The sequence below is a fragment of the Gigantopelta aegis genome, chromosome 3, assembly GCF_016097555.1.
Source record: "Gigantopelta aegis isolate Gae_Host chromosome 3, Gae_host_genome, whole genome shotgun sequence".
In the NCBI taxonomy this organism is placed as follows: Eukaryota; Metazoa; Mollusca; class Gastropoda; order Neomphalida; family Peltospiridae; genus Gigantopelta; species Gigantopelta aegis.
In genome coordinates, this window is record NC_054701.1 from 76,110,369 (window position 1) to 76,134,567 (window position 24,199).

At 40.3% G+C, this 24,199-nt stretch overlaps 1 protein-coding gene and 1 long non-coding RNA gene across 2 annotated transcripts in view; one reads left to right on the plus strand and one right to left on the minus strand.

Annotated features, from left to right (window-relative positions):
• The window catches only part of LOC121392662, a 29,921-nt gene extending 23,397 nt beyond the window's left edge, over positions 1–6,524 (plus strand). The window contains exons 2-3 of the long non-coding RNA XR_005960528.1: positions 4,663–4,802; positions 6,293–6,524. This is a non-coding gene — a long non-coding RNA (uncharacterized LOC121392662). The remainder of the gene's footprint in view (positions 1–4,662; positions 4,803–6,292) is intronic.
• Positions 6,525–13,422: 6,898 nt separating this feature from the next.
• On the minus strand, positions 13,423–16,091 carry LOC121368838 (E3 SUMO-protein ligase ZBED1-like). Its single transcript, XM_041493584.1, has 3 exons — positions 15,067–16,091; positions 14,410–14,642; positions 13,423–13,850 (listed from the first exon to the last, which is right to left on the minus strand). Exons 1-3 carry the CDS (start codon positions 16,089–16,091, stop codon positions 13,423–13,425), a joined length of 1,686 nt encoding a protein of 561 aa, XP_041349518.1.
• Between the last annotated feature and the right edge of the window lie 8,108 nt (positions 16,092–24,199).

Below are 24,199 nucleotides of genomic sequence, written 5' to 3' on the forward strand. Positions count from 1 at the left end.
AATGGTGAGTCCGATAATTACCAAATGTTGCAGGATTGTTCACAATTCACTCTAGTCCATTGTGAGTAAGTGATAGGACACACCACCAAGGTCAAGGTCATCTGGAGTCAATACCGGGTGTGGCCTCCGCATGTGTTGACAACTGCCTGGCACCGCCTGCCCATTGAAGCAACCAGAGTACGGATGACGTCCCGGGGGATGGTGGCCCACTCGGCCTGCAAGGCTGCTGCCAGCTCGGGCAGGGTCTGGGGCTGTGGTTGTCGCTGTCGGAGGCGTCGGTCCAACTCGTCCCATAGATGCTCAATTGGGTTCAAATCCGGTGATATCGATGGCCAAGGAAGGACATTAATGTTGTTGTTCTGTAGGAAAGCCGTTGTGAGACGTGCTGTGTGAGGCCTGGCGTTGTCATGTTGGAACACTGCGTTGGCGTTGGCCATAACTGGAACGATGTGTGGCCGGAGGATCTGGTCAATGTAGCCCTGTGCATTCAGGTTGCCCTGCACGTGGACCAGGTCAGTTCTGCCAGTGTGTGAGATGGCTGCCCACACCATGACACTACCCCCGCCGAATCTGTCCACTTCCTGCACGCAGTTTGCCGCATAACGTTCACCACGACGCCTATACACGCGACATCTTCCATCATGACGTCGGAGCAGAAATCGGGACTCGTCACTGAACCACACCTGTCTCCATCGCAGTTGAGGCCATTGTCGATGAATCTGGCACCACTGCAGTCGGAGTCGACGGTGTTGTGGTGTTAAGATGACACCTCGAACTGGACGTCTGGCACGAATTCCTACCTCACGTAGGCGGTTCCGTACGGTCTGGTCGGATATCCTGCGCAAACCTGGTATTGCTGCGGCTGTGGAGGTGGCAGTAGTCAATCGTTCCCGAAGGTGGCGTACCCGGATGTAGCGGTCCTGCCCGGGGGTAGTGACCCGTGGTCGACCGGATCTAGGGAGGTCACGTGTTGATCCATGTTGCTGGTAACGGTCCCACAGTCTGGAGATGGTGCTTGGGGACACATGGAATGCCCTGGCAACGGCCGTTCTGGATTCGCCTGCGTCTAGTCGGCCGATGGCATTGTTTCTCTGCGGTTCACTGAGACGTGGCATGTCCTGGATTGTCAACTGTCGGCCAGATACAGAGGCCAGGCAAGCGAACACCCTGCACTTTTATACTGTCGGTGTTCATGTTGCACGTGCAGACAACGCACGTGCAGTGGTGACATGGTTTGCACGTGGCTGCATTTTTGCGAATATTCACATTTTGGAACTTTATTGTACAGTAGCTGCGTTTTATCGAATGTAACCGTGGGAATGTGTTTGGGACATGCAATGACCTTATATTCACAAAGCATGAACCGGTAGGAAACATAAAATCGGAGTTATAACCCATTTGTACCCTTTTGCGTTTCTTTTTTTGAAGAGTATATATGGCTTCTACAAATTGTTTCAGTAAAATTTTACTGCTGATACACACAAAAAACACTGGGTATTTCACATACTTATGAAAAATATTGAAATGAGCATTAGGCAAGTATTTGTTACACATTTGTTCAGAATGTTTTTTGTCATTGTGTTCCCTCTAAATTGTTATTTAAGTCATTAAAGGGACATTCCTGAGTTTGCTGCAATTTTTAAGATGTTATCGACTGACAGAGACTTTTTAACGATTGTAATTACATATCAAATATATTTTCCTGCATAACATATCAGTAGCTGTATATTAAACGTGTTTCTGATCGTTCTAATATTTGTACTAGCGTAAATTTAATTTTATTTCCTAAAATATGTTTTTTCGTACGTACGAAATTATTAGAAGACACACTCCAGTTTGGGCTTCTTACAAATATTATGTCGATCAGAAACACATTGAATATACAGACACTGATATTCTAAACAAGAAAATATATTTAATATGTAAGTTTAATCGTAGAAATATTTTATTAGTCGGAAACATCTTACAATGCAGTAAACTCGGGAATGTCCCTATAAGTTTAAGAACATGCCACAATGCTGACAACTTTCAACGGAAGAAGTTGTATTTTCCCCCATATTTAAAGGAAAATGCTAAAATATCTATTGGTCCTTAATTAATTTTGTTGAGTATAGTATAGGCAGATATACTGAACCATATTTGAATAATGCTGCTTCAATATATTAAATACAGTGCAATTTTTAATAGCCCAAAATATGTGTAAATATAGAACATAATGCATTTCAGGCATTGCTTAACTTTTGCCGATGAGTATATCATTATTCATATCACATATTGCATTGTTATTTGGTTTGTTAATATTAACATCTAGTATAGGATGAACATCATTCATCTTGGGCTTATATCTGTTACAAAATTATAAAGATAACAACTTTATCACTATATTTCATTTTTCCATATAGTGTTTTTGGGATACAAAATGTGCAACGGTACCCCTATTCAAATGGCGATATTTTTTAATCCACCAACATTTTTGCTGCAGACAAGCAGATATTATATTCATATATAATGAGGTATTTAAAAATCCTTGTCTCCAAAAAACCCTGGGGGGGGGGGGGGGGGGGGGGTGGTTCGGTATCTTGCCCATGGACTATTAGGTGAATCGCAGTCAGCAGTCGCACACCACCTGAACGTCCATCAGAGCACCATTTCATGTCTCTGGGACAGGTACCAGCAGTTTCTATCAGCTGAAGACCGGCTCAGAAGTGGAAGACCTCGCATAACAACTGCAGCACAAGATCGCTACATCCGGGTTCTGCACTTGCGTCACCGAACTGCCACAGCAACGAACACTGCTGGACGCATACCTGGTTTGAGAAGGGTGTCTGCACAAACCATTCGGAATCGACTTCAAGAAGCTGGTTTACGGGCTAGGAGACCGTATGTTTGCCCCGTCCTGCGACGTCAACATCGACATTTACGTGTTCGCTGGTGCACGAATGTACAGGGGTGGAACTTGGGAAACTGGCGGCGAGTATGGTTCAGTGACGAGTCACGTTTCCTTCTACAGCGACGTGATTGACGACAACGTGTTTACAGACGCCGCAATGAACGTTTTGCCAAGAACTGCGTCGCCCAAGTTGACAGATCCGGTGGAGGGAGTGTCATGATGTGGGGAGCCATCTCATACACCGGCAGAAGTGAACTTGTGTTCGTATAAGGTAACCTGGCAGCTGTACGCTACTGGGATGAAATTCTTCGCCGTCACATGCTTCCCATTTTGGATCGACAGAGACATCTCTTTCAGCAGGACAATGCTAGGCCGCATACGTCACGGATTTCCTACAGAATGAGAACATTAATGTGCTGCCATGGCCATCAAGATCGTCAGATCTCAACCCCATTGAATATCTATTGGACGAACTGGACAGACGTGTACGCCAATGTGACTCGGAGCCTCAGACGCTTCCGCAAATGTCACATGCACTGCAGGAAGAATGGGCTAGAATTCCACGTACCCGGATTCAGAGACTCGTTCAGTCTATGCCAAGGAGATGTCGCGCAGTGATTGCTGCTGCTGGTGGCCACATAAGGTACTGATTTCAGCACCCTCGTGCGACGCTGTTTGGTGACGAAAACGTCAGTCCATAACACGAACATTGTCACATACTCGTGTCCAATTTGACTGTGATACGATCATAAATAACGAAATTATGTCACTTTGTATTAAAGATATAATTCCATGAATATTTCGCCTGTGCGTTTCTTTTTTAACAGAGTATATTATATACAAGATTACAACATGGACGTAGCCCTTTAGACGCCGATTTCTACAGGTGTGGACTTACCACGGACCCTTCGTGTAACTGTGGCTACAGATTAGAAAACAATATCCATTTTTTCCTTCAATGTAAAGAATGTGAACAACAGAGACAGATTCTGTGTAATTCCTTACAGCTTTTTCAACCAATAGATTTACAATTACTGTTATATGGTCGAAGCACATTAAGCGATGCTAATAATAAAGAAATATTTGCTTATGTTCAAACATATATTTTAAAAAAACTCATCTTTTTGATTAATAAAGTATTATTTAAATTACCATAAGGATTATTTGTAAATGTGATAGCGAGTTTAACTGCACATGATGTACTATTTGTGTAATCTTTTGCATAATTGTTTTTTGTCTTTCTTTCTTTCCTTCAAATTCTTTTGTATATAATACATTTCCTTCCACTGGTTATCCTTGAATGTATACATGTAGTTTATATTTACAGCTATGTAATATAGGTCACCAAGTATATTGTATGAATATAGAGGAGGGCCTCGTAAGTTGTCAAATTTGTGCCCAATTCTTTTGTTCTTTGTACAATAACATATGTTTGCAAAAAAAACCAAAAACCCATATGTCCGACGCCATATAACCGTAAATAAAATGTGTTGAGTGCGTCGTTAAATAAAACATTTCCTTTCCAGTAGCCGATGGTTAATAAATCAATGTACTCTAGTGGTGCTATTTCAGATTCTGATTACAAGAAGATTCCATTTAATTTTGTTACCTGGATGAAAAATTGCGACCGTCTTTCATTACTGACCAACCAAACATTGCGAGGACCTGGTATCTTAAGTCTTAATTTAGGACATATACGGTTTTTATTGTCGGTTCTTGATGTGTTGTTTTAATGTATTTTAATGATTACCTCGATTGTTGTTATTCCACAGTGTCATGCCATCATTTGACTTGGGTCCTTTTCTGTTGTGACAGTGACGTTTGCCCAGCTGGCATGAAGAAGTTTTCATATTGTGATAAAGGTCAGGCCGCCTGCTATCATGTTGACAAAGAATTTAATGCGCGACTGATGGTAAGGACTTTTACCTTATATCTCTGTATATACGACGTTGAGGTGGTGGATCTTCCCGACCTTGGTCGGGCTGCTGGTGCTCTCTTGCACTTGCCAGCACGGGCTGTCCCTCTTCACACCCACCCGAAACCCTTCCCTGTGCGGAGGAGCAGGCCTAAGTCGACACCTGCGCCCATGATAAGCGTGCGCTACAACAGCTTGCTCTGAAAATGCACGTCATGCTCTTTGACCTGACCTGACCTGACCTGACCTGACTTTTGTGGATCGTCTCCGGCCAGTGATTGAGTCATGGTTATTTCGCTTAGAGACTGTTAGTAAATGTTTTCTCAATAGGGGGATACGACCCAGGGAAGAAAAGACGAAGGGGAAATTCCCCAATAAGACAGAAAAAACTTCCTTTCAGGATTTACTAATAATAGAAAATACTACTAGTAAAAATAAGTTTTATATAATATATATATATATATATATATATATATATATATATATATATATATATATATATATATATATATACTCTTCAAAAAAAAGTAGGGGAACCTGAAATATTAAAGACATGTTTTATTTAACGACGCACTCAACACATTTATTTACGGTTATATGGCGTCAGACATATGGTTAAGGACCACACATACATTGAGAGAGAAAACTCGCTGTCGCCACTTCATGGGCTTTTATATGCACCATTCCACAGACAGGGTAGTACATACCACGGCCTTTGATATACCAGTCGTGGTGCACTGGCTGAAACGAGAAATAGCCCAATGGGCCCACCGACGGAGATCGATCTCACACCGGCCGCGCATCGAGCAAACGCTGTACCACTGGGGTACGTCACGCCCCCACTGAAATATTAATGTTAGACAGAACATACGTTTTGACCATAGACATCCTAGTAAAAAACGTTCAGGTCTGTTTATCAACACACCGAAACACATTCCATAGTTTGCACATGCATCACGCAGTTGCCCTGTACACGTTCGTGGGGTATCATTCTCGATTTTGACAATTTCCAGGAAGGTCGATTAATCACTGTGGAACATTATTTCTGTCAATCTTTTTAATTCTGTTGATAATACAGTTGTTATTGTTTTGTTTTTAGTCATTTTTATTGTTTGAATTTGCAATTTACTGATTGAAAAAGTCAACTTTCAAATTTCACTTCTGACCCCAATCGTCCTTCAAGATCTTTGGTGGTCATAAAATCTACTGTAATACTGAACTACCGGTTGTAATGTTTGCCCAATTAATTCACTATTATCATATAACCATTCCCCACAGCTAATATACCTTACAATGTTGGCAATTGTAAATTCTTATTAGAGTTTCCCTCCTTTTCTGAAGAGTGTATATATAGGCTTGAAGACGTATTCGTCAGGTATTGAGTATGCTGATTATATGCGTATGTTTTTCGAGTTTACATAATATAGAGGATTTGCAAACTTGTAGTCAGTGTCTAATGGTGTTTTTTGTTTTCTTATATTATTCAGAATCACGCAGAACAGAAGTAGCAAAACCAGGCACTCTCTCAGAAAAGCCCAATACACATCGCTAAAACCATTTATTACAATTAATTTGATAACCACTTGACTACATCTGTTCTCTTTGCTTAAAAAATACAGGATGGTTTATGCTGTGAGGTACTAAATATGCTACAAAATGTTACTCTGTTACATCTGAAGATGGACTGAAAAATCTGATTAAACTTAAGATACACTCTCACTAAGATTGTTGTTTTGTTTTGAACGTCGTGTTGTCGAACACCTTTTCTGAGTAAAGACACATTTCTGTGAAAATTTGTGTTTGTTTTAATATAATATATATTTTTTTTTTTTACAGTTATGTAATACAATACTGTACAAACAAGGTGTAACACTAACAACATGGTGGTGATATGTGTTAATGCTGGAAACTACTGGAAAACAAAAAAACGTGTGTGTGTGTGTGTGTGTGTGTGCGCGTGCGTGTGTGTGTGTGTTTGTGTCTGTGTGTGTGATTGTGTGTGTGTCTGTGTGTGTGAGTGTGTGTGTCTGTGTATGTGTGTGTATGGGAGAGAGAGAGTGTGAATGTGTGTGTCTGTGTGCGTGTGAGTGTGTGTGCGTTCGTGCATGTATTTGTTTGTGTGTGTATTTATTACATATGGGCTCAAATAATTGGAGGTAATATAGACGAAATGCTCTTAAATGTGTACTTCCATGTTGTGAATATCCGAGTGAGGGATGCAAAAATGTCGAGAACATACTTCATAACTACAACGACGACGATGATGTTGATGGTAAAATATGCATGTGTCTGTGTATATATACATAATATATACAAATGAAATTATTATAATGTAAATAGTAGCGTGGCACATTATAGATACATTTTACTCATTATGCGACTAAAGTACTTGTTTGGACAGGAAAATAAGTATGTTACAAAGTGCCTAATTTATTTTCTTCATAAAATGAGAGAAGAAAGAACATGCTGTACTGTAGATGAATGAGACAAAATGAGGCCACAATATTATTGAATTTCTAATAAGCAGGAATACGGACATCATAGATTTTTAAAAGGGCGCGACGTAGTCCAGTGGTAAAGCGCTTGCCTAGGATCGATCCCTGTCATTGGGCCTATTGGTCTATTTCTTCTTCCAGCCAAACCACGACGACGGTATATTAAAGGCCGTGATATGTTCTATCCTGTCTGTGGGAAGATCCTTTGATACTAATTGAATACTTTAGCGTCTTCCTCTCTAAGACTGTCAGAAGTACCAAATGTGTGACACCCAGTGATAATAAATCAATGTGCTCTAGTGGTGTCATTAATCAAAACAAATTACCCTTTTCATAGTCTTTAAAACAAAATAGACAACTCAGATCGGGTACAACCATATGCAGTGTTTATATCAGATGCATAGACGTACCCTACCAAGTTTATTACGTAATGGACAAAACACGATTTGACATAACGAAAGGTTTTAAGTAATTATAAATGGCAACACAAAAACAGTATATCTATACAAGATATACTTGAGATAAACGAATGAATTCCATTATGTTTGCCCAAATGTGGAAAAGTGAGGTATTTAAAATCTTTAAAAAGATGCAATTGCGCTTCCAACCATACCAAATATAGCTAAGATGTATTTAATTCTGGGTTGACCTCGTATTTCACTTATATCTAGATCTACCACACTACGAAGCATTCCCAGTCTGGAGCTCGTCGCGGTAAGACGTGTTTGTACACACTGCACGTGCTTTCGCGGCTCGACTTGGGGATCCTTCACTTCGCTTGTTGTTTTTATCAGCGAAGTGAAGTTTTCTACTGGGATGTATGCGGCCATTGGAACTGATTGAACGCTGGAACGCTTCTCGTTTCGACAGTCTGCACCACCAGGTTGGATTCTTTTTTAGCGAGATTCCTTGCCTCCACGTCATTTCTCCGTCTGACTATGTTGACTTGTTTTTTTCGTGACTCGTATGACGGCCATTCTGCAGAACGCCACGGTCGTTCGCGTTTAGTCTCTACATGTCCGAGCCTGTCCTAGCAGCACTGGAAGAGTGACCGCCCCACTCTAAGAAGAAATAGGAAGCGGGGTCGGCTCCTACTACTCTTTTCTAGACTTTACTTTGTTTTATTGTGATACCATCTTGTATCCTCCGGAGTCGAGGCCCGTCCGCACCACTATACCAACCCATGACGACTGGACTATACCCTAGTCTGATTCTCTGTCTCGTTCAGACGTATCCGGCTTCTCAAGATCTGTATTTCAGCACAGTACTACACCTTCAACGTCTATTGACTGTCAATCTAGTGGTTTTCTTGACGGGATGCAACCCATCTCGTCCCTACAAGCTGTGCACCCTAACGGCCTTAACGAGGCCACTCATGTGGACATATAGATCGGACTTTAAACTTTTAGACTTTCGTTCAAAAGTGCATGTCGAAATTACTTCCTTTTTTTCCTCTTTTTTTTAAATATTATTAAATAGTCCGATCCTCTCTCCTTTATTTTTGGACTGTCCTTCTAAAATGCTCCAAATTATATAAATATTCGACCGAGCAGTCAATTATTTTTATTTTTGGCTTGTAACTTTTCCTCTTTTTTTTAAATTCTATTAACTTTTTTACTAATTGCTATTTCCAAAATTCTGCCCAATTTCAAGTCTATCCCCCCCCCCCCTCCCCCTCCTCCATCTTATCTAATTTCTTTTTGAACACTCGATCTAATCTAGCAACCAAATTTAATGAGTAAAATTTTCTTTATTAATTATAATATTATTAGAGATGCGCATCAAAATTTTAAAGGCCCACTATTTAATTTTTGGATGTAAATTTCAAAATTGTCCTCTTAATCTTTTTCTGTCCCGGGACAAGCCCCTGGCTATCCAGAGACAGGCCCCGGGACGGACATGCTCAAAACTCTAGTGGTATATGAGCATGTAAAAATTATTCGCACTCGCACACTACGAAGATTACTCTTGTTACCAACAATTCCTGTCACAGACAAACACAACTAAGTGATAAAATTATTCTTTATTTAGTTAATTGGTCTCTTCGTGGACTTGCCTTGTCATTTGGTGATCGTTTTCACATGTGTCTCCAGTCGATGTCTGGTACTTCTATGGAGATCAAAAGAATACTACTGCTGCAGTAGTTTCTCAACGTCGGCATGACTCTAGCTACACAGATACCTAGCAGACACAACTGGTACTTGCTTTGTTGCAAGGCGCCGGTTACAGCTATCTAACGTGACGCTAAATTTTCTTTGTATTTTCTACCTTTACAAAATTATTATTGGAAGTGAGAAGTACTATTCCACGCTCAGTTGCAAGTTTGATATAATCGGGTTAAATGTCACATTACTTTACGTCCAAGGTTAGCTTTAGACATAAAACGTTTGTTTTGTTTAACGACACCACTAGAACACATTGATTTATTAATCATCGGCTATTGGATGTCAAACATTTGGTAATTTTGACATATAGACTTAGAAAAAACCCGCTAAAAAAAATTCCATTATTAGCAAGGAATCTTTTATATGCCCCATTCCACAGACAAAACAGCACATACCACAGTCTTTGACATACCAGTTGTGATATACTGGCTGGAAGGAGAAATATTTCAATGGGCCCACCAACCGGAATCGATCCCAAACCGACCGCGCATCAAGCGAGCGCTTTACCACTGGGCTACGTCCCGCCCTAGTCTCAAACATGTTCTTGTCCGATTCTTGACCATTTTTGTATACTACTAAAGCGCACATTCCGTTTGTCAGTAATTCGCATGCGTATACATAATTCGCAATCCGCATCAATGACTTTCTATGCTAATGACTGGAGTCGATTCCATTTATGCGACCTCCATACGCGTGTGCGTATCCGATCACTCTATACATTGTGGATTACGTATATACGCGTGCGATTTACAAACAAATGATTTTGTCGTAAGCAACGCGGACTATTTATCAAAAGAAGAAAGTTCCGAGAAATATTTCTGATTGGTAGTAATAACTTCGGCCTCGGTAATATCGTGGTTTAGGGTTCGCAGCTCGGTACCGGCTCCCACAAAGAGCGACTTTGTAACGACTCAATGGGTAGGTAGGTGTAAGACCACTACACCCCCTTGTCTCTCACCAACCACTAACAACAATCCCACTGTCCTGGGCCCATATTTTCGAAGCTACTTTGTATCAATAAATGAGAAGCTATACATGCTCTATACGATATTATAATCATGTTTTAGCGGTCTTTCTTTGTCAGTATGCCGTACACAACCATACCAATATGCCGTACACATATTTTTTAATAATATACAAACCGCCGTACACCTTTGAAATATTTTTCTTTGCGATTTTGACGTTGATTGAAAATGAAACTAAAATAAATGCACATTTAGGTTAATAGTAGAAAATAATTAAACACAAATGCTATAATATGTATGAATCTAAGTCATTAGAAGCTGGTATTTCTGCACATGAAGCTGACAGACGCAACACTTTGCCGGTACTAGATGACACGTTTAATGAGCTTTATCACAAATATCCAACTGAGTCAGTATACTGCTAGGTTTGGTTGATGGCGGAAATTGTTATAAATGAATGTGTGAAATCTGGTTCATGCGTGTTACTTATAAATGTAGTAATTTTCAGAAATCTTGCCTCACGTGTAGCCTTCGCACACATTTCTATCGCTTCGCTTAGTACCAATATCCGGTGTCGCTCCCATACAGTGATCATAGCGCTATGAAATCGTAAAATGATCGTAGGTTCTAACGTCACTACAGCAGACGCCATAGTGACGTCATAGTTTACGATGATTTTACGATTTCGTAGGCTAAGATTGCTTTGAAAATTTGGGCCCAGGACAGATAGCTGAGGTGTGTACCCATGACAGCGTGCTGGAACCTTAATTGGATATAAGCACGAAAATAAGTTGAAATGAAAGGTAGCAATAATTGACATTGATTGTTTGTGTAAATACTATTAATCATTGCCTCCTCCCCCCCCCCCCCCCAAAAAAAAAAAAAAAAAAAAAAAAAAAAAAAATAGAACTGATTTTTCAGCAAAAATGAGGATTGCTAATAAGTGCCTTCATCAAATTTCCTAAATGGTATATGACACCCCCCTCCCCCCCCTCCACAGTTTCGTGCAGGTAGATTGGAAACGAGGTTCTACTATTTTTAATTAGTGTGTATTGCCTCGGTGAGGTACAACTCTGCTTATATCAAGTTTATTGCTAAACGTTTACATTATCGGCAATAGGAATTGATTTTGTACATTGGAATCATGGAAATAATGGCATTTGTCTTTCAAGGGAAGTAACTCCACCAACCAACTCTCTGAGGAATTGACGATTTATCGATATTAGTGAAAAGAAAGAAAGAAATGCACCCGCACGACGCACTCAACACATTTTATTTACGGTTATATGGCGTCAGACATATGGTTAAGGACCACACAGATTTTGAGAGGAAACCCGCTGTCGCTATTACATGGGCTACTCTTCCGATTAGCAGCAAGGGATCTTTTATTTGCGCTTCCCACAGGCAGGATAGCACAAACCATAGCCTTTGTTGAACCAGTTATGGATCACTGGTCGGTGCAAGTGGTTTACACCTACCCATTGAGCCTTGCGGCTAGTGAAAAGAAGTCCTATGTTTTAGTGCGAAAATAAAAGGTAACGATGCTGGGAACAGAATAGCATAGCATAGAATAGAACAGAATAGAATAGAATAGATGTTTGACGACACCCCAGCACGAAACATACACCGGCTATTGAGTGTCAAACTATGGTAAATGGAAAACCTAAATGATGAACCACAACGATACTAATATTAGGCTATTGACATTTCACATAACGACAGGGACAAGTTAAACACAATTGATCGGTTGGGGGGGGGGGGGGGGGGGGTGTGCGGGGGGGGGGGGGTAGCTCACTCGGTTGAGTGCTTGCTTGAGGTGCGTGCATCGCAGGATCGAACCACCTTGGTGGATCCATTCAACCGACTGGTTTTTTTCACTTTTCAACAGGACAAAGGCCGTGGTACCGTATGTGCTTTCAAGTCTGTGGGAAAGTACATATAAAAGATCCCTTACAGTATTAGGAAATATATAGCGGGGTTTCTCTGATGATTACGTGTCAGAACTAACAAATTTTTGACATTCAGTGGCCGATGATTAATTAATCAACGCGTTCCAGTGGTTTTAAACAAAACAAACTTTTGGATCGGTCGGGCAACTGGAAAAAAAAAATAAAAAAAAAAAAATAACAAAAAATTGTGAACGTTTACCATGATGGTGTATAATATTTATTGGCTCAAACCCGACAAATACGCCGTTATCCGATTCATTCATTTCAATTTGCTTTCGTGCATATATCCAATAAGGTTTAAGTACACTGGCTTGGGCTCAGAGTTATCTGAGCTATTAGTGGTTAGTGATGATTAGTCCGTGTAGTAGTCTATCCACCGATTTGTTAAAAGTAGTTCTGGTGCGAGCCCGAACCGGTGTGCGAGCCCAGTATCTAACAGCCTAAAGGCCGGTGATTTAGCCACTATACACCGAGGCCGGTGATTGAGCCACTATACACCGAGGCCGGTGATTTAGCCACTATACACCGAGGCCGGTGACTTAGCCACTATACACCGAGGCCGGTGACTTAGCCACTTTACACTAGGGGTGCAACGATACGGTCGAAACCGTATTGCGATATATTGCAATATAAGAATGAATGAATGAATGTTTAACGACACCCCAGCACGAAAAATACATCGGCTATTGGGTGTCAAACTATATTAATGGAAACAAATAAGGTGATGATCAACATCAACAGAAAAATTCAAGATATAAATAAAAACAGTGTAAAGAACTGTGCAAAATAAAAATAAAAATATCACAGAGATACTGACTTTTACTCTAAACTTCAATGTGTGCTGTATTGGCCATTCTCAAAGAGAATGTTACACCCCTGCACCACGGTGAGGTTACAGCACGCGCAGGGGTGCAATATAAGAAACCGTATTGCGATATAGTTGATATTATTTATATTTAATATTTATGGGTTGTTTTTTTAATAAAATAAGGAGGCATGCATTTTTTAATGATCTATTAGTTTCAGGTGTCAGGTTAAATGTTTTAGGCCATATTTTTCTTCAAGAATATGAGCATGTCCACAACTTCAGGATTGAGTGCGGCCCTCTGTGCTGTGACAATGTCCCCAGCTGTACTGAACACGCGTTCCGATGGTACTGATGTGGCTGGAATACACAACCGTTTCCTGGCTAACTGTGAGAGAAGAGGAAACTGCCAGTGGTGTTCTTTCCACCATACCAATGGGTCTTCTGACATCGGTATAAGCGCGTGACCTTTGAAGACATCAATTTCGAATATTGCCTGTTCCAAGTTGGATTTCTTGGGTAACATCTCCTCCTTTATGAAAACAACATCACCTAAAATGGAGGCTAAACCACCACTGGCACAACTAGACTGAGTAGTGAGGTCACTTGTGATCTTTGTCGAGGTTGTAGTGACATCATCAACTGGTTTGACATCAGACTGTGCATCTGAAATATGGTATTAGAACAGCCCTGTATATTGCTATAGTGTAAATGATTTGTTGCTAGAACAACATTTTAAAAAGTAAACACTGACTCAACAGGAGTAAATAAGGAGCCAATTTCTTCTGATATATTTTTTAATATGAATACAATTAAATATCAAGAAGATTAAATTTCCAAGAAATAAATAACAGTAGACAGTGAATATATTTCTCATACTTTATACAATACATAACTTTACAATTGGCCCACAGTCTCATATTGTGACTGAATGATAGTAGACATAAAAAAGTTACTTTAGCGGTAATTTGAATTTTGAATTTGTTTTAATAAAAAATAATATGTTCATTTGCCTTGTTTTTATTTGTTAAAAAATAATTTAAAACCAGTAATTATTTTGTGGGTACAGGGTAACATTAAAAATTTTAAAATTATTAAAGTATCCATTATTTATTCCAACCTGACAGTTTTTCAAGTGTCTACACATGTCATAACTTTTTGTCACACTTATACTTACAAACAAACATTTTTGGAAAAAGGTAATTGAATGAAAGACAAAAGTTGCCAGCTGATTCCATATCTGGTAGCATGACTGGCAATGCAGGTAGGTCATCAGCAACTGTTGTGGTTGATGTGGTTGGTTCCACCTTCACAGACACAAGTCGTGGTTTCATATTAGCTGCTTCAACTGCAAGTCTGTGGTACACCTCATGTTGCTGCTCTGCATTCACACATGACACTTTAAAGCGGGGATCCAGTGCAGTACACTCTTGCAGAAACTCCTGCTTATTGCTATACCTGGAAGTAAGGGCGTGCATATTATTTGTCAAACCAACATCAGTGACATTCAGTGGTTGTATTCACTATTCAATATGTATTGGTGTAACACCCAGACCCCCACCCCACCCGCTTTGGTACGTAATATACAGATAATGTAATGAATATATTGAGTAATATTGAGTATTCAATATTTGGAGCAACATTTAAATTCAGTAACATACCCTTTGTAAAATGTAACAGTATACAGTATGTATTTCATTTACAGGAAAGGACATTTTATTTTCATTTTCCAACAGACAGGACAACACACACATACCACAGCTTTTGGTATACTTGTCAGTAGTCAATGAGCAATCATTTGGACAGGAGCCTTACATTTAAATATTATGATTGTGCAATACACTCCAAGATTATATTCATTAAAAGTTAAAAATAGTCTTACCTGCTTTCCAAATCAGAAGCCATGGCCTTCTTCATCTGTTTAATAACATCAGAATCCATCTCTGTAGACACCAAGACACTTGTCAACAATTTCCTCTGGAGTGGAAGAATGATTGATACAGTAGGCATCTTCTCTGTGCACAATACAGTAGTAATTGCTTTCAGTGGAAGAAGGCACGACACAATGTCCTCTGCTATCGTGATATCTGCCTCAGATAATGTTGATATGTCATTCACATTGCTACGGATTTCTTTAGCCACTAGTGCGGCATAGATTGCGGGCTGCAGTTCAAGAAACCTCTTCAGCATATCACATGCAGAATTCCAACGTGTAGGTACATCTTGAAGTAACTTAACATTTTTAAGTCCTTGCTGTTTGGTTTTCTCTTTAAGCAAAGCTGCAGCAGTCGTACTCCGGTGAAAAAAGGATACGACGCGCCGTACACGAGCAAGAATTCGTGACACAGAATTCACCTTAAGGCCCCTCTGCGCTGCCAAGTTGAGTGTATGAGCGTAGCATCCAATATGAGGAATACAACCTGCCTCTCTCGCTGCAACTTCCATATTTGCCGCATTATCAGTGACCAAAGGAGGGTTCTTGTTAAGGCCCCATTCAGAAATTGCGTCAGTTAAAACTTGGGCAATGTTTACACCTGTATGGCTCTCTGGCAATTCTCTTGTTTGAAGTACGAATGACTTCAGGTTCCAGTCTTCAGTGACGTGAGAAGTTGTTATAGTAACATAAGACTGGGTTGCTCTACTTGTCCATCCATCAGTCGTGAGTGCTACTGGGACATCCTTGAGACTGGAAATAACGTCAGCGCGACATTCCTGGTACATGTTAGGTATGACAGTTTCGGCGAAATAAGTGCGTGATGGTAACTGGTACCTCGGATCAAGTTGTTCAACCATATCTTTGAAACCTTCGTTTGACACGATGCTGAACGGTCGGAGATCTTTAACTATAAATCTTCCGATAGCTTTAGTGACAGTTTTATGTCTTTCGCCGGTAGTTTTATATTTCATTGTCTGTAAGAAAATGCTCGGTATGGTTTGTGGGAGCATTGCAGCCATTGATACTTTCTTCTGTGTAGATGAAGTAGTCGAAGCTGTACCACTTTTTGTATTAATTTTGTGATGACGATTCAAGTTTGTGCTAAGATCAGTAGTTCCACCACTAAAGCGAACGTCCATTTTACATCTTTTATAAACTGCCAACCCCTCCTGAATTTCGCCCGTGTCTTTTCGTTTCTTCAGTTGAACATTTTCCCAAACGCCACTTTTTGCCTTTTTGTTTGAAATTAATTCAAATTCCATTATTTGTTATCTGTCCTGACCGGCACAACCTGTCACGAACACATTTCAGTAACAAATGCAACTGATGTAAGAACCGATCGGCAAAGACTTAATGTCGGCAAAAAATTAAAGACGGCTGAATTTCAGATCATAAACATCAAACGCATCATCAAAAACAATTAAACATCAAACACGTCGGTGTTTCTTTGATGGTCAGTTACTAAATACTTGTTGCACGTGTTTTTCTTGGATCAAAGTTAATAGACCTAAATGATTATATAAACAACGACATTTATTAGCATAATGTTCTTCTTGGTCATTTTTTATTTTTTATTTTTAGCACACGCTATACCACAGGTGTTACGGTGTCAAACTAGTTGTAAATTGTCGCATTGGGAAATCCTTACTATCGGGCTTTTCCGTTGCTGCTCGCTTGATACGGAAATGTACGTATTCAGTCGTAATCTTCCGGCAGATCGACCGAACCAAAGGTTATTGGCCGAAGTGTCTTAAACGATCAGCAGAAGTATTCCGAGTTCAGGCGAAAACAGCGAAGTGCGAGTCTCACTTGTTGCAAGTTGTTGGTTTATTTCTTTGACGATGATAGCAGTAGACGAATTCCAACGTAAACCAATAATAATGTGTAGGTAACAAAAGGTGTATTTGTAAATTTGTAATTATCCTTAACTGGTTATTTTTATTTAACTTTTAGCACGTTTTGTTTAGATGTCAGAACCAAGTATAACCGACCCGACTACGCTTGACGTGATTGTTACATTTCCTGTCATCGCCAATTAATCAAATGATGGGTTTTTTGTTTTGTTTATTTGTTTGTGTGCCTATTTCAAGTCAAGTCAGATACAAAAAAAAAAGCGTGTAAAAATCGCGATACGCAAAACTGTACCGCGGTTCGTATCGAGCTGATCAATTATCGTGATATACCGGTATACTGGTTTATCGTTGCAGCACTACTTTACACCGAGGCCGGTGACTTAGCCACTATACACCGAGGCCGGTGATTGAGCCACTATACACCGAGGCCGGTGACTTAGCCACTATACACCGAGGCCGGTGATTTAGCCACTATACACCGAGGCCGGTGATTTAGCCACTATACACCGAGGCCGGTGACTTAGCCACTTTACACCGAGGCCGGTGACTTAGCCACTTTACACCGAGGCCGGTGATTTAGCCACTATACACCGAGGCCGGTGATTTAGCCACTTTACACCGAGGCCGGTGATTTAGCCACTATACACCGAGGCCGGTGATTTAACCACTATACACCGAGGCCGGTGATTTAACCACTATACACCGAGGCCGGTGATTTAGCCACTATACACCGAGGCCGGTGATTTAGCCACTATACACCGAGGCCGGTCGATATCACTTTTGAAGTCTCCTCTTTTATATCACAGTAAAGTCATCTTGACGGCTTTTTTCGACTGCTTATCTCGTAACAATATAATCCTTCCCAAAAAAAACAACAACAACAACAACAGAAAAAGCCAACAAAACACCCAACAAAAAACCCAACCAAAAAAAAAAAAAAAAAAAAAAAAAAAATACCCCACCAAACAAACAAACAAACAAACAACAAAAAACGTGTCCCACTTTATTTTGATTACGTTTTACCTGTGTCTGCATTGAACAGATCCGTGAAAAATGTCTAAGGGTGTGACCACAGGAGGCGGAAGAAGTACACCATTCTACATATCATAAGGTTGATTAACCTTTCAGTTTGGTAACAAAGGAAAGACACAATCAAATATAAAAACATGATTAATTAAATATTCCATTTAGTGTATAGCAGAGTGATTGATTCATGTGTTTTCTCAATTGCAATCACTGTCGGTAAAACATTAATGATCTTAACAGCTCGTTCGTTTTAGTAAACAAATGATAATAAAAACTATAACGAAATCTAATACATTTATGTTAAGATTTCCGTGATCCATGAACCATCCACTGTCATCTATTGCCAGCATGACACATTTTCTATTGCTGGTACGAACTGTAAGATAACGGATATTGTGTCAATCTGTATTTGACCCGAAATTTATAAATGTTTGTCCAAGTATTGGAAGCACTTTCATTTGGCAAGAGTGATTATCTATCATTGCCAATCAATAGGGTATGTCGTAAAAATCTAACAAAAGACAATAACGAAGGCACGGACATGGCTTTCGGATTACTCACAGGAGTTAATAAAACGTCGATCGGTCCCGTTCGTTGCGTGACTTCGGCAGTTCCCGCCTACGTTGAAACGGTGTCTGGAGGCTCATGTAGGCTAGTCACTAGCCATGCCGACCTGCAAAAACTAGCTAAACGATTAGTACTCTACAGGCAGAGCCGGTTTGAGGATCCGCGGGGCCTGTAGCACAAATAACAGCAGGTACCCCTTCCCAGGATATATATTTTACAACCTCGGAAGAGGGAAAAAATTACCTGTCAATTTAAATTCTTTATTCACTCAGACCATATACATGGTACATGAGGTAATATAATAATATAATATTTACAAAGTGAGCAAGTTACAAACATAATTTTTTACAGATAACATTTGAAGAACAAAGTATAATAAATAAATAATACAGTAAATGTACTAATGTTCATTTCTAGATCACATTCTTGTTAAACCTTGTTTAATGTAATCACATAGTTTTATTAATACATGTTTACTCTGCTTATGAAAAAGTATATATATATTTTTTTTACATTTGGCTGTATATAATAATAATTTGATAAATATAGTACTCTAATATCATTAATAGTGCTTTACATTCAAATAAGAAGTGAAATTCGTCACCAATACAACCACTATTACATATATTACATAATCTTTCTTCCTTTGGTACCGGCCTCGGTGGCGTCGTGGTTAGGCCAGCTGTCTACAGGCTGGTAGGTACTGGGTTCGGATCCCAAGGCACCGACCAGTGATCCATAACTGGTTCAACAAAAGCCATGGTTTGTGCTATCCTGCCTGTGGAAAGCGCAAATAAAAGATCCCTTGCTGCCTGTCGTAAAAGAGTAGCCACAGCGGGTTTCCTGTGAAAACCAGTGTCACAATGACCATATGTTTGACGTCCAATAGCCGATGATAAGATAAAAAAATGAATGTGCTCTAGTGGTGTCGTTAAATAAAACAAACTTTACTTTTACTTTTCTTCCATTGGTAAATTAGTCCATCTTCCTATTTCAACGGGTAGTCTGTGGTTAGCAAGTCTCAATCTGGTAAATTAGTCCATCTTCCTATTTCAACGGGTAGTCTGTGGTGAGCAAGTCTCAATCTGGTAAATTAGTCCATGTTCCTATTTCAACGGGTAGTCTGTGGTGAGCAAGTCTCAATCTGGTAAATTAGTCCATCTTCCTATTTCAACGGGTAGTCTGTGGTGAGCAAGTCTCAATCTGGTAAATGAGTCCATCTTCCTATTTCAACGGGTAGTCTGTGGTGAGCAAGTCTCAATCTGGTAAATGAGTCCATCTTCCTATTTCAACGGGTAGTCTGTGGTGAGCAAGTCTCAATCTGGTAAATTAGTCCATCTTCCTATTTCAACGGGTAGTCTGTGGTTAGCAAGTCTCAATCTGGTAAATGAGTCCATCTTCCTATTTCAACGGGTAGTCTGTGGTGAGCAAGTCTCAATCTGGTAAATGAGTCCATCTTCCTATTTCAACGGGTAGTCTGTGGTTAGCAAGTCTCAGTCTGGTAAATGAGTCCATCTTCCTATTTCAACGGGTAGTCTGTGGTTAGCAAGTCTCAGTCTGGTAAATGAGTCCATCTTCCTATTTCAACGGGTAGTCTGTGGTGAGCAAGTCTCAATCTGGTAAAGGAGTCCATCTTCCTATTTCAACGGGTAGTCTGTGGTGAGCAAGTCTCAATCTGGTAAAGGAGTCCATCTTCCTATTTCAACGGGTAGTCTGTGGTGAGCAAGTCTCAATCTGGTAAATGAGTCCATCTTCCTATTTCAACGGTAAGCAAGTCTCAGTCTGGTAAATGTCCATCTTCCTATTTCAACGGGTAGTCTGTGGTTAGCAAGTCTCAGTCTGGTAAATTAGTCCATCTTCCTATTTCAACGGGTAGTCTGTGGTGAGCAAGTCTCAATCTGGTAAAGGAGTCCATCTTCCTATTTCAACGGGTAGTCTGTGGTGAGCAAGTCTCAATCTGGTAAAGGAGTCCATCTTCCTATTTCAACGGGTAGTCTGTGGTTAGCAAGTCTCAATCTGGTAAATACAATTCTTCGTTTCAAAGGGAGTATGTCTAGATATGGTTCATATGAATGTTCATTTTTAAATAATCTATAAATGATACCTTTTGGTGAGTTTTCTAGAGAACTGTTCCATTCCTGTATATACATATCGCGATAAATTCTTTCAGTTTTTTGTGCTAAACATTTGCCTGTGGAATATAAATGTACACATCACCGCGGGGCCCCCTGAAGCGCAGGCCCGTAGCACGTGCTACATGTTCTGCTAGGATAAACCGGCTCTGCACACAGAATCATAATTGGGGTGAATGAATTTACGAAGCCTGTTTTCTTAGACGCAGGTGTTTAAGCATTGTAAATGAATGTAGTTATCACCCCTGTCATGGACAGACATCTCTCTGGCGAAGCAGGAGATTGATGCACACGACAGGCGTGCTTGAACAGTTCTATGATGGAAGCATGCCAAAAATTACCCACATCCACATGTAGTTATCAGCATTTGTAAATTCGCGCCTGCGCGTGCTGTAACCTCGCCGTGGTGCAGGGGTGTAACATTCTCTTTGAGAATGGCCAATATAGCACAAAATTGAAATTTTGAGTAAAAGTCAGTATCTATCTGTGATATTTGTATTTTTGCAGTTCTTTACACTGTTTTTATTTACATCTTGAATTCTTATATTGATGTTGACCATCACTTTACTTGTTTGCATTACCATAGTTTGACACCCAATAGCCGATGTATTTTTCGTACTGGGTTGTCGTTAAACATTCATTCATTCATTCATTCATTTGTAAATTCGTCCCATTGTGAGTATTCGTAACAGATGCAAAACCTCTCTATTCCAAGATTACTTCTAAAGCAATACGTGGCCTAAACAAATTCGTATCTCCTTAACCGGCCTCAGTGGCATCGTGGCAGGCCATCGGACTACAGGCTGGTAGGTACTGGGTTCGGATCCCAGTCGAGGCATGGAATTTTTAATCCAGATACCGACTCCAAACCCTGAGTGAGTGCTCCGCAAGGCTCAATGGGTAGGTGTAAACCACTTGCACCGACCAGTGATCCATAACTGGTTCAACAAAGGCCATGGTTTGTGCTATCCTGCCTGTGGGAAGCGCAAATAAAAGATCCCTTGCTGCCTGTCGTAAAAGAGTAGCCTATGTGGCGACAGCGGGTTTCCTCTAAAAAAATCTGTGTGGTCCTTAACCATATGTCTGACGCCATATAACCGTCAATAAAATGTGTTGAGTGCGTCGTTAAATAAAACACTTCTTTCTTTCGTATCTCCTTAAGTTCAAGTGCCATAACTGTCAAACAAATTGACAAATTCCCATGAAATTCAAACTCGATATGTAATTCTACATAATAAAATTATACAGAACATGTCAGCTCACTATCTTGAGATATTGCGAAAATAAAAGTCTGAAAATATTATATGTAGGGCAGACGGACAAAAACTAATTTATAATCATCTCCGGTTGGACTGGTAGGGTACTAATAACACAGAGAGGTACAGGTGTGAAAATTACCGCATTGCCTCGTGTACCTAGGCTATTGTTAACAACAATTGTTGATAGTTTGGACCACTGCATTTTTTTGCTGATAGTTTCGACCCCAGTCCTTTTGCTGATTATTTCGAACAGAACACGTTTGCTGATAGTTTCGACCACTATACGGCTTGATGATAGTTTCTACCACTACACTTTTGTTGATAGTTTCGACCACTATCTTTTTGTTGATTATTTCGATCACTACACGTTTGCTGATAGTTTCGACCACTACACGTTTGCTGATAATTTCGACTACCACCCTTTTGACAACAGTTTCGACCACTACCCTTTTTCCGATAGTTTAGACAACTACCCTTTTACTGATTGACGGAAATGATATAATATTATATCAAACATGTAGAAATTAAAAACGTATTTGTATTGTGCCAGAAATATCAATAATATTAGGGACGGGATCCTGAGTTATTATCTTACAAATGATGTTGAACATAAAACTATCATATACATATAAGAACATAAAGAATATTGATGAAGTAAATATGTTCACATTGATTGCATATTCTAGAGCAGGAAGAGATTGAAAACGACCACAGAAGAAAAACAACACGAGATACAGCTAGGGCAACAAACCATGGACATAATGATATTATTCATATTTGTATATGTATAACCTATATGTCTGTATGTATAAACAAACAAACACGCACGCACACGCACACGCACACACACACACACACACACGGGAAGACAGCAAAATATTGTCATAATGAAAATATTCATATTTTCTATATACAAGGTATATGTACGTACACACACGCACGCGCACTTACACAAACACTCACAAACACACGCACGCAAACATACACTCACACATAAACAAACACGCTCACATACACACACACACTCTCTCTCTCTCTCTCTCTCGCTCTCTCTCTCTCTCTCTCTCTCTCTCTCTCTCTCTCTCTCTCTCTCTCTCTCTCTCTCTCTCTCTCTCTCTCTCTCAAACACACACACACGCTTACATAAACACGCACACACTCACACACGTATGTCTCTCTCCACACACACACACACACACACAGAGACACACCACGGACAGACACACACATGCACACACACACAGCACACACAAAGCAAAGACACATACAGACACACACACAGATACACACAACACACACGCAGACACAAACCACACAGACAGAGACACACACCACACACACACTTAAACACTAACTCACTGTCACACTCAGACACACACACACACACACAGACACACACACATACAAACACACACACACACAGACCACACACACACACCACATACAGAGAGACACACAAACACGCACCATACACCCAAACATAAGCACACACCACACACACGCACACACACAACACACAACACAGACATCACACACACAGGCACACACATACACACACACATAAACACACACCACAGACACACACTCACACACACACAGACACACACACGCATATATACACACACCACACGCACACAGACACGAAGAGAGACACACACACAAACACACACACACACACACAGAGAACGAAAGAAATGTTTTATTTAACGACGCACTCAACACATTTTATTTACGGTTATATGGCGTCAGACATATCGTTAAGGACCACACAGATTTTGAGAGAAACCCGCTGTCGCCACTACATGGGCTACTCTTTCCGATTAGCAGCAAGGGATCTTTTATTTGCGCTTCCCACAGGCAGGATAGCACAAACCATGGCCTTTGTTGAACCAGTTATGGATCACTGGTCGGTGCAAGTGGTTTACACCTACCCATTGAGCCTTGCGGAGCACTCACTCAGGGTTTGGAGTCGGTATCTGGATTAAAAAATCCCATGCCTCGACTGGGATCCGAACCCAGTACCTACCAGCCTGTAGACCGATGACCTACCACGACGCCACCGAGGCCGGTCACAGAGAGAGAGAGACACACACACACACACACACAAACACAGACACACACCTATTGATCCAGCTGTTATACCCTTGTATGTCATTAGTTTTTATGATAGACGGATATAATGTATAGCAAACCTATAAGATAATTATCCTCTTACGAAAGTAAATTATGATTACCGAACTTC

What these genes read in the sequence shown, in the direction of transcription:
- LOC121368838 (XM_041493584.1), bottom strand. Translation starts at nt 16,091, where the DNA reads ATGAAATATAAAACTACCGGCGAAAGACATAAAACTGTCACTAAAGCT. An exon ending in GCTTCTGATTTGGAAAGCAG is followed by an intron (nt 14,643 to 15,066) that starts GTAAGACTATTT and finishes CCTTACTTCCAG; the next exon opens with GTATAGCAATAAGCAGGAGT. An exon ending in ACCAGATATGGAATCAGCTG is followed by an intron (nt 13,851 to 14,409) that starts GCAACTTTTGTC and finishes ACCATATTTCAG; the next exon opens with ATGCACAGTCTGATGTCAAA.